The 13,666-nt window shown below is 45.7% G+C and overlaps 1 protein-coding gene across 11 annotated transcripts in view; it reads left to right on the forward strand.

The window, feature by feature from the left end:
- The first annotated feature begins 8,433 nt into the window (after positions 1 to 8,433).
- Positions 8,434 to 13,666, forward strand: part of FBXW8 (F-box and WD repeat domain containing 8) — a 114,342-nt gene continuing 109,109 nt past the window's right edge. For all 11 annotated transcript variants that reach the window (XR_004229191.1, XR_004229190.1, XR_004229186.1 and 8 more), the window contains exon 1: positions 8,434 to 8,838. Coding sequence is in view for 5 of the 11 variants with exons in the window: in XM_023204209.1 (XP_023059977.1) it covers positions 8,521 to 8,838 (318 nt within the window). In the remaining 6 variants the exon portion in view is untranslated. The remainder of the gene's footprint in view (positions 8,839 to 13,666) is intronic.

Consider the following 13,666-nt stretch of genomic DNA (forward strand, 5'->3'; position numbering starts at 1 on the left):
CTTGGCCGGGCTGGTCTCGAACTCCTGACCTCAGGTGATCCACCCACCTCAGCCTCCCAAAGTTCTGGGATTACAGGCGTGACCCACCATGCCTGGCCGCTAATTTTTTTTATTATTATACTTTAAGTTCTAGGGTACATGTGCATAACGTGCAGGTTTGTTACATATGTATACTTGTGCCATGTTGGTGTGCTGCACCCATCAACTTGTCAGCACCCATCAACTTGTCATTTACATCAGGTATAACTCCCAATGCAATCCCTCCCCACTCCCCCTTCCCCACGATAGGCCCCGGTGTGTAATGTTCCCCTTCCCGAGTCCAAGTGATCTCATTGTTCAGTTCCCACCTATGAGTGAGAACATGCGGTGTTTGGTTTTCTGTTTTTTTTTAAGAGAGAGCGTCTTGTTCTGTTGGAGTGCAATGGAATGATCACAGCTCACTGCAACCTCAGACTCCTGGGCTCTAGGGATCCTCTTGCCTCAATCTCCCGAGTAGCTAGGACTATAGGCATGTACCACCATGCCTGGTTAATTGTAATTTTTAATATTTTGTAAAGATGGGGACTCACTATGTTGCCCAGGCTGGTCTTGAACTCCTGGCCTCAAGCCATTCTCCTGCCTCAGTCTCCCAAGGCACTGGGATTATAGGTATGAGCCACTGTATCCAGCTACTGGTTGCTTTGAAGGCTACTGAATGCAATGTACACTTTTAAATAAACATCTTTGCTTAAAAAATGAAATTAGTTGCTAACAATAATAATTTTTCATAATTAAGAATCAAGACATTGAATTTTGGAAGATGTGGGCTAAGATGCAACAATTGAGTAGAGGAGAGTAATACTGGCTTTGTGTGGCTGGGCTTGGTGGCTCACACCTGTAATTCCAGCACTTTGGGAGGCCGAGGTGGGTGGATCACCTGAGGTCAGGAGTTTGAGACCAGCCTGACCAACATGGTGAAACCCCCGTCTCTACTAACAATACAAAAAATTAGCTGGGGGTAGTGGCAAATGCCTGTAATTCCAGCTACTAGGGAGGTTGAAACAGGAGAATCCCTTGAACCCGGGAGGTGGAGGTTGTAGTGAGCTGAGATCGTGCCTTTGTACTCCAGCCTGGGCAACAGGAGCGAAACTCCGTCTCAAACAAACAAACAGACAAACAAAAAATCGGCTTTGCATGGACATCCATTCTCCAGCTTGTTACAGTCCACGCCTGGCCCATTTGAGCCACTTTTGTTTCCTGGGGTCATCTGTAGGCATATCAGTCTGTGGTTACTGAAGTCCATCTGCCGTAGGCTGAATAATGGCTCCTCAAAAATATCCAAGTACTAATCCTGGAACCTGTGAATGTTACCTTAAATGGCAAAAGATTTTTGCAAATGTTGGCCAGGTGTGGTGGCTCGCGTCCGTAATCCCAGCAATTTGAGACACCGAGGCAGGCGGGTCACTTGAGGTCAAGAGTTCAAGACCAGCCTGGCCAACATGGCAAAACCCCGTCTCTAGTAAAAATACAAAAAATTAGCTGGGCATGGTGGTGGGCACCTGTAATCCCATCTACTCCGGAGGGTGAGGCATGAGAATTGCTTGAACCCGGGTGACAGAGATTGCAGTGAGCTGGGATCATGCCACTGTACTCCAGAGGGAGACTCTGTCTCAATTAAAAAAAAAAAAAAAGTTTTTTGCCAATGTCACTAAATGAAGGATCTTGAGATGAGGAGGTTATCCTGGATTGCCAGGTGGGCCCTTCGTAATCATAAGTATTCTTCTAAGAGGGAGGCAGGCTGGGCATGGTGGCTTATGCCTGAAATCCCAGCAACTCAGCAGGCTGAGGTGAGAAGATTGCTTGAGGCCAGGAGTCCAAGACCAGCCTGGACAACATAGCAAGACGCTGTCTCTACAAAAAATTTTTAAAAATTAGCAAGGCATGGTGGCATGGAAATCCAGGACATTGTAAACCCTCCCTGCTCTCCCAAGGGCTGGGAATATGACTCCCTTAGGCCAATCAGATGGTTCTCCAGGAGAGTGGTTCTCAAACTGGGTTATGCATCAGAATCACAGGGAGGGATTGGTAAAAACACAAATTGCTGGAGTCGGACCCCTGGCCTTTCCAATTGAGTGGTCTGGGCTGAGAATTTGCATTCCAAACAAGCTCCCAGGTATTGCTGGTTCAGGGGCCACACTCTGAGAACCTCTACTCTGGGAATTCGAATCCTAGGATATGGAAGACAGGCAGCAATCCCATCCTACAGGATGGTTCAGAGCTCTCATGATGAAATCCCTGAATCTGATCTGGTTCTTGGCATTCCAAGGGTCTGGTTATTCCTCTTTTCGTTTAACTTGGTGAACCATCCTCTGAGTTTAATTCCTTTTTTCTTAAGGTAGCAAGACTTGGTATCTGTTCCTTGCAAACAAAGAACTTTAACAGATTGAGCTTGCAAAGTATACCCTCAATGTGGTAAAAGGTGGAGTCCCGTGGAATAGAAGACTTACAGAGCACAGGTTAGATGCAATCTCTATCTGCCAAGACTGTATTAATATGGATCACAGACATCATTTATTGAATGCCTACATTATGTTTTATGGATGCTAAGAGTTTTATAGGCATTTTATCAGCCTTACAGTTATTCTGAAAGAAATATATTTCTGTCTTTATTTTTCATTTGAGGAAATGGAGGTCCAGGAATTTACTACTGGAAAGATATAAAATCAACATAAATACGGTCAGTGAATGGTAGGCAATACTAAAAAAAAGACAATATTTTCCTTCCTCTTAGCATGCTTCTCTCTCTCTCTCTTTCATTTTCTCTGGGTGACTAATGGTCCCATTAGCCTGCCAGCACTGTCCCTGTAAAAATTATTTTAAAGGGGCAACAGGAAACATTGATTTTGACCAGCATAATTTAGTGTTTAAAATTTTCCAGTTTGAGGCTGGGCTTGGGGGCTTATGCCTGTAATCCTCTGAGGCATGAGGATTGCTTGAGGCTAGGAGTTCAGGACCAAACAGATGACCAACTTCGTCTCTACTAAAAACTTAAAAATTAGTCTGAGATACTGGCATGCTCTTGTATTTACAGCTACTCGGGAGGCTGAGGCAGGAGGATCACTTGAGCCCAGGAGTTCGAGGCTGCAGTAAGCTATGATCACGCCACTGCACTCCAGCCTGGGTGACAGAGCGAGACCCCATTTTTTAAAAAAAAATTCCAGTTTGCTTTCTGTTTTAAGTGTTAGATGGTCCATAACATCTAGAGATACCAGAAAAGTGATATTTGGCTTTTGACTTGCAAGTACATACTCAAAGCAAGTGTGACCCATGAATTTCACATGGAAGGTATGTGGGATGAATGGAATGCTAGCAGAATGGGGAAAAATTAGCTCATTTTTATTTTTATTTATTTTTATTTTTTGAGATGGAGTCTTGCTCTACTGCCCACGCTGGAGTGCAGTGGCGCGATCTCGGCTCACTGCAAGCTCTGCCTCCCGGGTTCACGCCATTCTCCTGCCTCAGCCTCCTGAGTAGCTGGGACTACAGGCGCCCGCCACTATGCCTGGCTAATTTTTTGTATTTTTAGTAGAGACGGGGTTTCACCGTTTTAGCCAGGATGGTCTCGATCTCCTGACCTCGTGATCCACCCGCCTCGGCCTCCCAAAGTGCTGGGATTATAGGCGTGAGCCACTGCGCCCGGCCTCATTTTTATTTTTATTACAAATAATACTTATTGTCAGCAGCCATTGATGAGCAGCAGCCATGGTTCTGTGGTCTCCCATGTCTGTGGGTCTCAATGAGGGCTACAAGGTGAGGACCAAGAATGTGAGCAAGCACGGCACCCCACCGCAGCACAGAAAGTTCCTGAGGGACATAATGTGAGAGGTGTGTGGCTTTGTTCCATATAAGTGATGCACCTTGGAACTGTTCAAGGTCTCCAAGAAAAAGTGGACTCTCAAGTTCATTAAGAAGAGAGCGGGGACACACATCTGCACCATAAGAAGTGAGAGGAGCTGGGCAATGTCTTGACCTCCAGGAAGTGAATGGCTGCCAAGAAGAACTGAGACTTCTTCCCCTTCTGTGTATAATAAAACCTTTACAGAAAAAAAAGAGAGAAAGAATGCTTATTTGCATTGGATGCTTACGTTCCATCTTGCATCACTTGACTCATCTTTTTTTTTTTTTTGAGACTGAGTCTGGCTCTGTCACCCAGGCTAAAGTGCAGTGGCGCGATCTCGGCTCACTGCAAGCTCTGCCTCCCGGGTTTACGCCATTCTCCTGCCTCAGCCTCCCCAGTAGCTGGGACTACAGGCGCCTGCCATCTTGCCCGGCTAGTTTTTTGTATTTTTTTTTAATAGAGATGGGGTTTCACCGTGTAGGCCAGGATGGTCTCGATCTCCTGACCTCGTGATCCACCCATCTCGGCCTCCCAAAGTGCTGGGATTACAGGCTTGAGCCACCGCGCCCGGCCCGACTCATCTTTTACCTTAGTCATTGCTGTAGCAGCTGGCTTTGCACACGTGTAACCTGACGGTCGTTCCTGTTAGCTGCACAGAGCACCTCCTGCTTTTTGCCCCAGAGCATCTCTGCTGCCTTGGTATGGAACATCCATGATAATCCATTCACTTATACACAATCTAGAAGTGGGAGGTTGTTAAAGCTCCTCGCTTAGCCTTTCTCTAGCAGGGGATGAGAGTCACTGGACAAATGCTTCCCTCTTCTGGTTCTTATCTCTTGGGAAGACAATTCTGAGCTGTGTTCTAAGGCTCCTCAGAAGGTGCTAGTGGAATGAGCCTAAATTGCCACAGTAGGACAACTCAAAGATGCTCTTTCTTTTTTTGTTGTTTTTTTGAGACAATCTCACACTGTTGCCCAGGCTGGAGTGCAGTGGTGCGATCTCAGCTCACTGCAACCTCCACCTCCCAGGTTCAAGCAATTCTCTTACCTCAGCCCCCCGACTAGCTGGGATTACAGGCGCCCGCCACCATGTCCCACTAATTTTTGTATTTTTAGTAGAGACAGGGTTTCACCATGTTGGTCAGACTAGTCTCAAAGTCCTGATCTCAAGCAATCTGCCCACCTCAGCCTCCCAAAGTGCTGGGATTACAGGCATGAGCCACCACTCCCGGCTCAAAGATGCTCTTTCAATTAACTGTCCCTTCTTCCTTGTCTCACTCTTCTTAGTCTCCCAGGCCTCTGCTCTAGAATCACTTCTCTAAATAAACTAGCTCCCTACAAACCCAGGGCTCAGGCTTGCTTACTGTGAGAACCCAGGCTTGGACAACATTCACTGTAGATAATTAGACTATATGGTTGCGCATGTTGGCTCACACCTGCAATCTCAGCATTTTAGGAGGCTGGGATAGGCAGATTGTTTGAGTCCAGGAGTTCGAGACCAGCCTGGACAACATGGCGAAACCCTCTCTATAAACAACAACAACAATTAGTTGGGCATGTTAGTGCATGCCTGTAGTCCCAGCTACTCGGGAGGCTGAGGCAGGACGATTGATTGAGCCTGGAAGGTGGAGGTTGCAGTAAGCTGAGGTTGCACTACTGCACTCCAGCCTGGGTGACAGAGCGAGATCCTGTCTCAAAAGAAAGGAAGAGAGAAAAAAAAAGGAAAATAAAATTAGAACATAGAGATAAAGAAAAAGAACATGATAATCACCCATAATATTACCTTCTCTAGAAATTTCTTCCATGCATGTTTGGGTGTATATTCTTCCTGTTAGAATGCACATACACACTTAGAAAAAAAGATGCAACACAGGTTATACTGTTTATATGATTATATAGCCTGACTTTTTTCACTTGCTATATTGTGAAATTCTTTTCATGTGATAAAATATTCTTCTCCAATGTAACATTTAATAGCTGCACAGTAGTTCATTTATTCATTATTTATTGAGCAGCTACTATATTCCAGGCACTGTTTCGGGTGATGAAAACACAGTAGTTAACAAAATAACAAAATAGATCAGCCCTCTACTCTTAGGGAGGTGGCATTTCCTTCCTTCCTTCTTTCTTTTCCATTTTTTTTTTTTTTTTTTGAGATGGAGTCTCGCTCTGTCACCCAGGCTGGAGTGCAGTGGCATGATCTTGGCTCACTATAACCTACGCCTCCAAGGTTCAAGCGATTCTCTTACCTTAGTCTCCTGAGTAGCTGGGTTTACAGGTATGTGCCACCACGCCCGGCTAATTTTTGTATTTTTAGTACAAAGTTTCATCATGTTGGCCAGGTTGGTCTTGAACTCCTGATCTCAGGTGATCCACCAGCCTCGGCCTCCCAAAGTGCTGGGATTACAGACGTGAGCCACCACACCCAGCCAGGATCTTTCTTACATTCTAACGGAGCACAGTTTATTTAATCAATGTCCTGTCTATTGTCGGCAATTAGATTGCTTCTGATTTTCAGTTCTATAAACAATGTTTCAGTAAATATTCACCTAAGTATTCTTTGGACTCATGCTCAATTTTCTTCCCTTAGGGTAAATTCCTAGAAGTGGCATTGCTAGAAGAAATGAGATATGAATAAATGGGGGTGCTGGGATTCCCACCTGAATCTGTCTGTTTGACTGTAGAGCCCAGGTCATGCCATTAGTATTACTACATTGAAAAAAAAAATCATGGTAACTAGAGGCAGCCATGCGATTCTTAGCTGGCCTAGGCATGTGGGCTGTATAATTTAATGATTAACAGGTCATGTCTAGAGTTTAAAAAAAAAAAAGAGTCCTGGATCTGCAAATTACCAGCTGTGTGATTTTGGACAAGTTTGCCAAATTTTTATGCCTCAGTTTCCTCATTTGTAAAGTGGGGGATAAGAATAGTTCTCATCTTAAAGCGTTGTTATTCATTCAGTAAACATTTACCACGACTCACGCCTGTAATCCCAGCAGGGAGGCCGAGGCAGGCGGATCACGAGGTCAGGAGATCGAGACCATCCTGGCTAACACAGTGAAATCCCGTCTCTACTAAAAATACAAAAAATCAGCCGGGCGTGGTGGCGGGCGCCTGTAGTCCCAGCTACTTGGGAGGCTGAGGCAGGAGAATGGCGTGAACCCGGGAGGCGGAGCTTGCAGTGAGCCGAGATCGCGCCACTGCACTCCAGCCTGGGCGACAGAGTGAGACTCCATCTCAAAAACAAAACAAAACAAAACATTTATTGAGCATGTATTAATCACCAGCCTCAAAGCTAAGAGTTGCCAATCTAGAAGGGAAGGGACATATATTTTTATGTATATATATATATACACACATAAAAATAAAATTACAAATTGTGTTATGTATTATGATGAGAAGTACAGGATGCTGTGAGAATGAATAACAGGGATACCTGATGTTTCTTGAGTGGAGGTTGGAAGATTAAGTGAAATGTGAGTTGAGATATGAAAGATGTGTAGGAGTTAACCAGGTCAAGGTGGGGGGGAACTTCCCTGCTGAGGGAACTCAGGTGCAAAGAAAACATTTTTAAGTGGAATGCCATCGTATGTCACTTTCTTTCCCATCTTAAAGCCCTTGGATTTCCTTCTGGAAATCTCTCTCCTAAGGTCTGACCTTCCCTTGGCTGTTTTCTCTTTCAGATTAAAAAAAATATTTTTTTTTTCTATAGGTTTTTTGGGAAGAGGTGGTATTTGGTTACATGAGTAAGTTCTTTAGTGGTGATTTGTGAGATTTTGGTGCACACATCACCCAAGCAGTAGACACTGAACCCAAGTTATGGTCTTTTATCCCTCCACACCTTCCCACTCTCCCCTCTCCCCCCTCCCCCGTTTCCAAAGTCCACTGTGTCATTCTTATGCCTTTGCATCCTCACAGCTTAGCTCCCACTTATGAGTGAGAACATACGATGTTTGGTTTTCCATTCTTGAGTTACTTCACTTAGAATAATAGTATCCAACCCCATCCAGGTTGCTACGAATGCCGTGAATTCATTCCTTTTTATGGCTGAGTAGTATTCCACCATATGTATATACCAGTTTCTTTATCCACCCATTGATTCTCTTTTAGATTTTAATTTAAATAACATCTTAAAGAGACTTTCACTATCAATCCTTACCCCCCTTACCTTACCTTATTTTGTTTTCTTCCTAATACCTATCACTGATTCAAATGTTCATATTTCTTTGTTTAAAGTCTCCCTTCCCACTTAAACGCACGCTCCCAGACGTCAGGGTTTTTTGTTTTGTTTTGCAGATTTAAATGCTGAATTCTCGGTGCCTGGCATATAGTAGTCGCTCAATGCATGTTTGTTGAATGAAGGAACAATGCTCGGCTAAAAGTCAGAGCTTAGCAAAAGTGATAGGCAGGAGAGCTGACCGGCTGAGGAGCAGCTGCCTAGACCTCCGCCTGGGCGCCACAAGCCAGACCACCACTTGCGGACAGGGGCAGCGCGGGGGGCGTGACGGGGGCGTAGCCGCCCACCCGGAACCCTAGAGCTGCGGCTACGGCGGCTTCCGGCCGCGGCGGACACTTCCCTGGGAGGGACCGTCCCGTGGCACCCGGTGGAACCGAGGAGAACGTGGAGCGCCGGGAGCAGCGAATATGGACGACTGCAGCCTGGATGAGTTCCGTCGGCGCTGGCTGGAGGAGCTGGCGCAGGCCCAGGCGCCGAGGAAGCGGCGACGGCCCGAGGCTGCCGAGAGGCGGGCTCGGCGGCCAGAGGTGGTCCCTGGGCGCGGCGAACAGGCCTCGGGGGACTCGGCGCTGGCCCAGGGTCTCCTGGAGGGCGCGGGGAGGCCCCCGGCAGCGCGGGCGACTCGGACCGAGGGGCAGGACGTGGCGAGCCGCTCCCGTTCTCCTCTGGCCCGCGAGGGTGCCGGGGGCGGGGAGCAGCTGGTGGACCAGCTCATCCGCGACCTGGTGAGTGGCCGTCGCCTCCCCCACCCCGCCCCCCATGCCTGCGCCGGCCCCCGCCCCCAGGACAAACCCCTGCAGTGATTTGGAGAGTAACTCTGTGCCATTAGTTGCCCGAGAAAATGAGTAGACGCAGAAACACCGATGTTTGTGCGTGCATAGGATCTTTCTGGAAGCAGCGCTTCTCAACCAGGGCGATTTTGTTCCCCCAGATGTGGCAGTGTCTGCAGACATTTTTGGGTGCCTCATCGGGGTGTGTTTGTGTGCATGTTAGTGGGCATCTAGTGGTTAGAGGCCAGAGATGCTCGTGAACATCCTACAATGAACAGGACAGCACGCAGAGAAAATTATCCAAGCCAAAATGTCAGTAAGTGTGGGGTTGAGAAACCTGCTCTTGAAGGCTACCTAAACTTTGAACAAAGGTTGCCTTTGAAAAGGAGGACCCAGGTAATGGATAGGAAGGAATTTTACCTTTTCTTTGTATACTGTTTGCACTATTTAATTTTTGTAACCGTGCACGTATTCAAAAAAATTAACTCAGAAAAAAAGGAAGAAGAGGAAGAATCTCTTGGGCACTTTAATTAGGATAGAGTTTATCTTTTTGTGGGGCATGGGTCCCTTGGAGAATCTGGAGGAAGCTGGGGACCCTCTGGCCGTTAAAAATAACCCCCTTCAAAAAGTTGGGAAAAATCAAGCACAGCTGAAATGCATCCGTGGCTCACAGATTAAGCGGACAAGGCACCAGGTTCTAATGGTTTGATTTAAATTAGGCCCAAAGGACGTCCCTACAGCTTTCCATTTGGGAACCCACTTTTTTTTTTTTTTTTTCTGTTTTTTTTTTTTTTTTGAGACAGGGTCTTGACCTGTTGCCCAGGCTACAGTGTAGTGTTTCCCTCCCGGCCCACTGCAGCCTCAAACTGCCTGGCTCAAGCCATCCTCTTCCCTCAGCATCCCTCCTAGCTGGGACTACACGCAAGCACCACCACACTCAGCTAATTTTTTAAATTTTTTGGTCGAGACAAGGTCTCCCTGTATTGCCCAGTCCAGTCTCAAACTCCTGGGCTCAAGTGATCCTCCCAATTGAGAATAATAATAATTTTTTTTTTTTTTGAGACTGAGTCTGGCTCTGTCGCCCAGGCTGGAGTGCAGTGGCGCGATCTTGGCTTACTGCAAGCTCCGTCTTCCAGGTTCTCCTGCCTCAGCCTCCCCAGTAGCTGGGACTACAGGCGCCCACCACCACGCCCGGCTAATTTCTTTTTGTATTTTTAGTAGAGACGGGGTTTCACTGTGTTAAGCAGGATGGTCTCCATCACTTGACCTCGTGATCCGCCTGCCTCGGCCTCCCAAAGTGCTGGGATTACAGATGTGAGCTGCCGCACCCAGCCGAGAATAATTCTTTAAGTGGCAAACTGTTTCAAGAAATAACGGCCTATTTCATGTAATATGTAGTTTACTCAAATAGCATTAATAGCTCCTATTTGAGTTTTTACCAAGTGTTTAGTCCTGTGCTCCGCCCTAATTCGAATGTAACAATCCTGTGAGGTAGATTTTAACTCTTCTTTTACAAATGAAGAAACTCAGAGATTCTCTGTAACGTGCCCAGCGTTACCCCAGCTGATAGATTCTGGGGATTGAATTTGGATCCAGGTCTTTTCAATTCCAAGTTTCACCACGTGCACTTGAGTTGGCCTAAGAATCCCTTCAGGCTTTGTTCTAATAAGGTTCTGGACCCTCCCCAGACCGGCTGACTCCCTCACCAGGGGAGGGGTCCTGAAATCGGATGACTGGCATGAACGGGCAAGTTTCAGACATTATACTCTACTGTATAGCCTCCTTTGCTTTAAGGTCCTGATTCTCAAGGCTTTCCATTTGTAACACCTTAGAGGTATAGGCATTGATGCCAAAAATAGGAAAGAAGTAAATCAAGTACAGTTGACCTTTGAACAACAGGGGGGTTAGGGAAACTGACCTCCTTGCAGTAAAAAATCTGCGTGTAACTTGACTCTCCCAAAACTTAACTACGAATAGCCTACTGTTGACCAGAAGCCTTAGAGATAGCAGTCAGATAACGCATATTTTGTATTTTATGTGTATTACATACTGTAGCCTTACCATAAAGTAAGCTAGAGGAGAAAGTGTCATTAATAAAATTATAAGAGAAAATGTATTTATTCATTAAGTGGAAGTGGCTCATCACAAAGGCCATCATTCTCATTGCCTTCACGCTGGGTAGGCTGCTGCTGCTGCTGCGATGGAGGGATTGGTCTTGCTGTCTTGGTGGCAGAGGTACAAGGAGAGGCAGGCACATTCGATGCAACATTTATGGAAAAAACCTGCATCCAAGTGGACCCAAGCAGTTCAAACCCGTGTTATTCAAGGGTTTGTTGTATTCTAAAAATAGACGGGACCTACATACTGGAGGATCTGGAGGGCACATCCGAATCTGTTTCATGTTGTTGGAAAAGGCCTTCCCTGTCTTCCTGGAATTCACATCCCTGGTCTCTTCTGATCCCTTCAGAATCACCACATTAGGTACTACTAGGTTCTCTACGAGTAGCATACAACCTTTGGGGCACCTCTAATTTTAAAGGTGCCCTTTAGTACCTATCTCGTGAAGAGGTCATGAAATAGGCGTGGAACTTAGCACCAAACCTGGAGTACCATAAGGGCCCAATAAATGTAAGCTGGTGCCATTTTCATTAGTACTCAGAGTTTGCTATGCTATTTCACTTCCTCTTTGCTGAAACTTTTCACCGATGAGCCCTTAACTTCCGCCTCTTGTGAATCCCTGGAGGGCAGGATCTGTTGCCTTACTATTCTATCTCCACCTGCCGTACTAGTACAGTAGGGGCCCTATCTACATTTGTTGAGTTGAAGTGATGTGGGCAAAATCACTGCTTCTGACAGCAACTTTATAAAGGCTCTATTGTTGTCAGAACCCTTGAACATTCAAAGCATCCTTCCAGGTTAAGATACGGAGTTTTAAGTCTGCTGAAAGTGTTAATACTGCTGGCCAATATTTATCACTCACTATGTCAATATTTAACCTGTCAGATCCTGCATCTGTGTTGCCAACAAGATAGATTTAATGGCTTAACCTTCTTCTGTTTTTAAGTTAAACACAAATAAGGAAGCTCCCTAATGTGAACACTTTTCTTCTGGCCCACATTCCGTGAGACAGCAAACCAAACCAAATGTGTACTCATGAATTGACTTACCTGGAATAACTTCCTTTCCTCTTTCCTGTTCTTTGCCTACCTTTTACAGCTGAGCTTGAGTTCTGGCTCCTGTGTTAATTCTTCCCTGATTTCTCCAATCCAAATTTCTCCGTTTCCCCCAACTAAAAAGTTCTTATCCTCAGTGCCGTTCATTTTTTCATGTTATTCACGAATTAGCAGGCCTCTACTTACGAACCTTTTGAAATGATGCCTGTGTATACTAGAACAACTTGTGACTTACATCTGGTCTTTGTTGGAAGGGTCTGCTGCTTGAAGCAGCTCGGGTTTCATTCATTAATCCCATAAATATTTATTAAGTGTCTTCTTAGGACCAGCCACTGTTCCAGGCACTGAGAATATAGCATCGAACAAGACAGAAAAAAACCTGTGCCCTTGTATAACTTACATGCTGGGGAAGAGGGAGTTAGACAATGGACAAATAATTGTCAGGTAATAAATGTTCTGGAGAAAAAATAAGCAGACGGATAGTGTATCTGCCAGAGGAGGGGCTGTAATTTTAAGTAGTGCTGTCCAACAGGGTCTTTCTGGGAAGGTCATGTTTCATGGAGAACCTACAGGAGGTGAGGACTGAACATACAGAGATCTGGGGGAGGGGATTCTAGGCCAAGACGGGCAAGTGCAAAGGTTCTGTGGTGGCTGGGACCCACACTTAGTTGAATGCTCTGTTGCCTTGATAATTTTCAATGATCTTAATCATTTCTGACCAACGGGCCCCACAAATTCTATAGCCAGTCCTGATGGTGGGAATGTGCCTGCAGTGTTTGGGCCCCCTATATGTGAATATCTTTACTCTTTTCACAAAACCACACCCACTGTGGTACCCCTGTGGGACCTGAAGCTTCTCCTCTTCCTGTCTTCTCTCCTTGTCATGTCCTCAAGCTCAGATCCCCGTTTAGACTAAAAGGGGGCTCAAAGCAGAGGCCCAGCCCATTTGGCTTCACACCACCCTCCTTCACCACCACACCCAGCCTCCTGGGATTTCCCCAGCACTTGCCCTTCTTTAGGTTAGCGTCGTCCACCTTCTTCCCTTGCCAGAGGCCCCAGGGGAGTGGGAATGTGTCTGGAAGCTGGAAAGCCTATTCTCGTAAAAAAAGGATAAATCAGATTCCGTGGACATTTATTGTGCATCTACTGTGTGCAAGGCACTGAGCTGGTTAGATTCTGTAGTATTATACTTCACTTACATCACCCGCACATACGATCAACAAGTATTTATTGAATCCCTTTTGCTCTTCCTCATAGCTAGGCACAGGGATTAGGTTAAATATTAAGAGATAAATTGTTTTTTTGTGGACTGCTTGGGAGCTTAGCCGCTCTTTATAGCATGGTTTGTTTGGAGAAATGATTTCTAACTTCTATATAGTTGGCTTACTAATGAACTTTGGAGTGCCTTAGGGGACGATCTGTATTGCCTGTTGTAGTCTCCTGTATTTATTTCATTTTACATGACAATGACTTACCTCTATAAAAGATTTTAGCTCTTTGAGTGTAGACTATTTCTTATATACTTGCTGACAGCACCTCGCTCCCCCAGCACCTGGTGTGGCCCTGAATTTAGATAGTATTTTGAACATAAGTTACCTTACTTGAAAAAT

This window comes from Piliocolobus tephrosceles, chromosome 10, assembly GCF_002776525.5.
Source record: "Piliocolobus tephrosceles isolate RC106 chromosome 10, ASM277652v3, whole genome shotgun sequence".
Lineage (NCBI taxonomy): Eukaryota > Metazoa > Chordata > Mammalia > Primates > Cercopithecidae > Piliocolobus > Piliocolobus tephrosceles.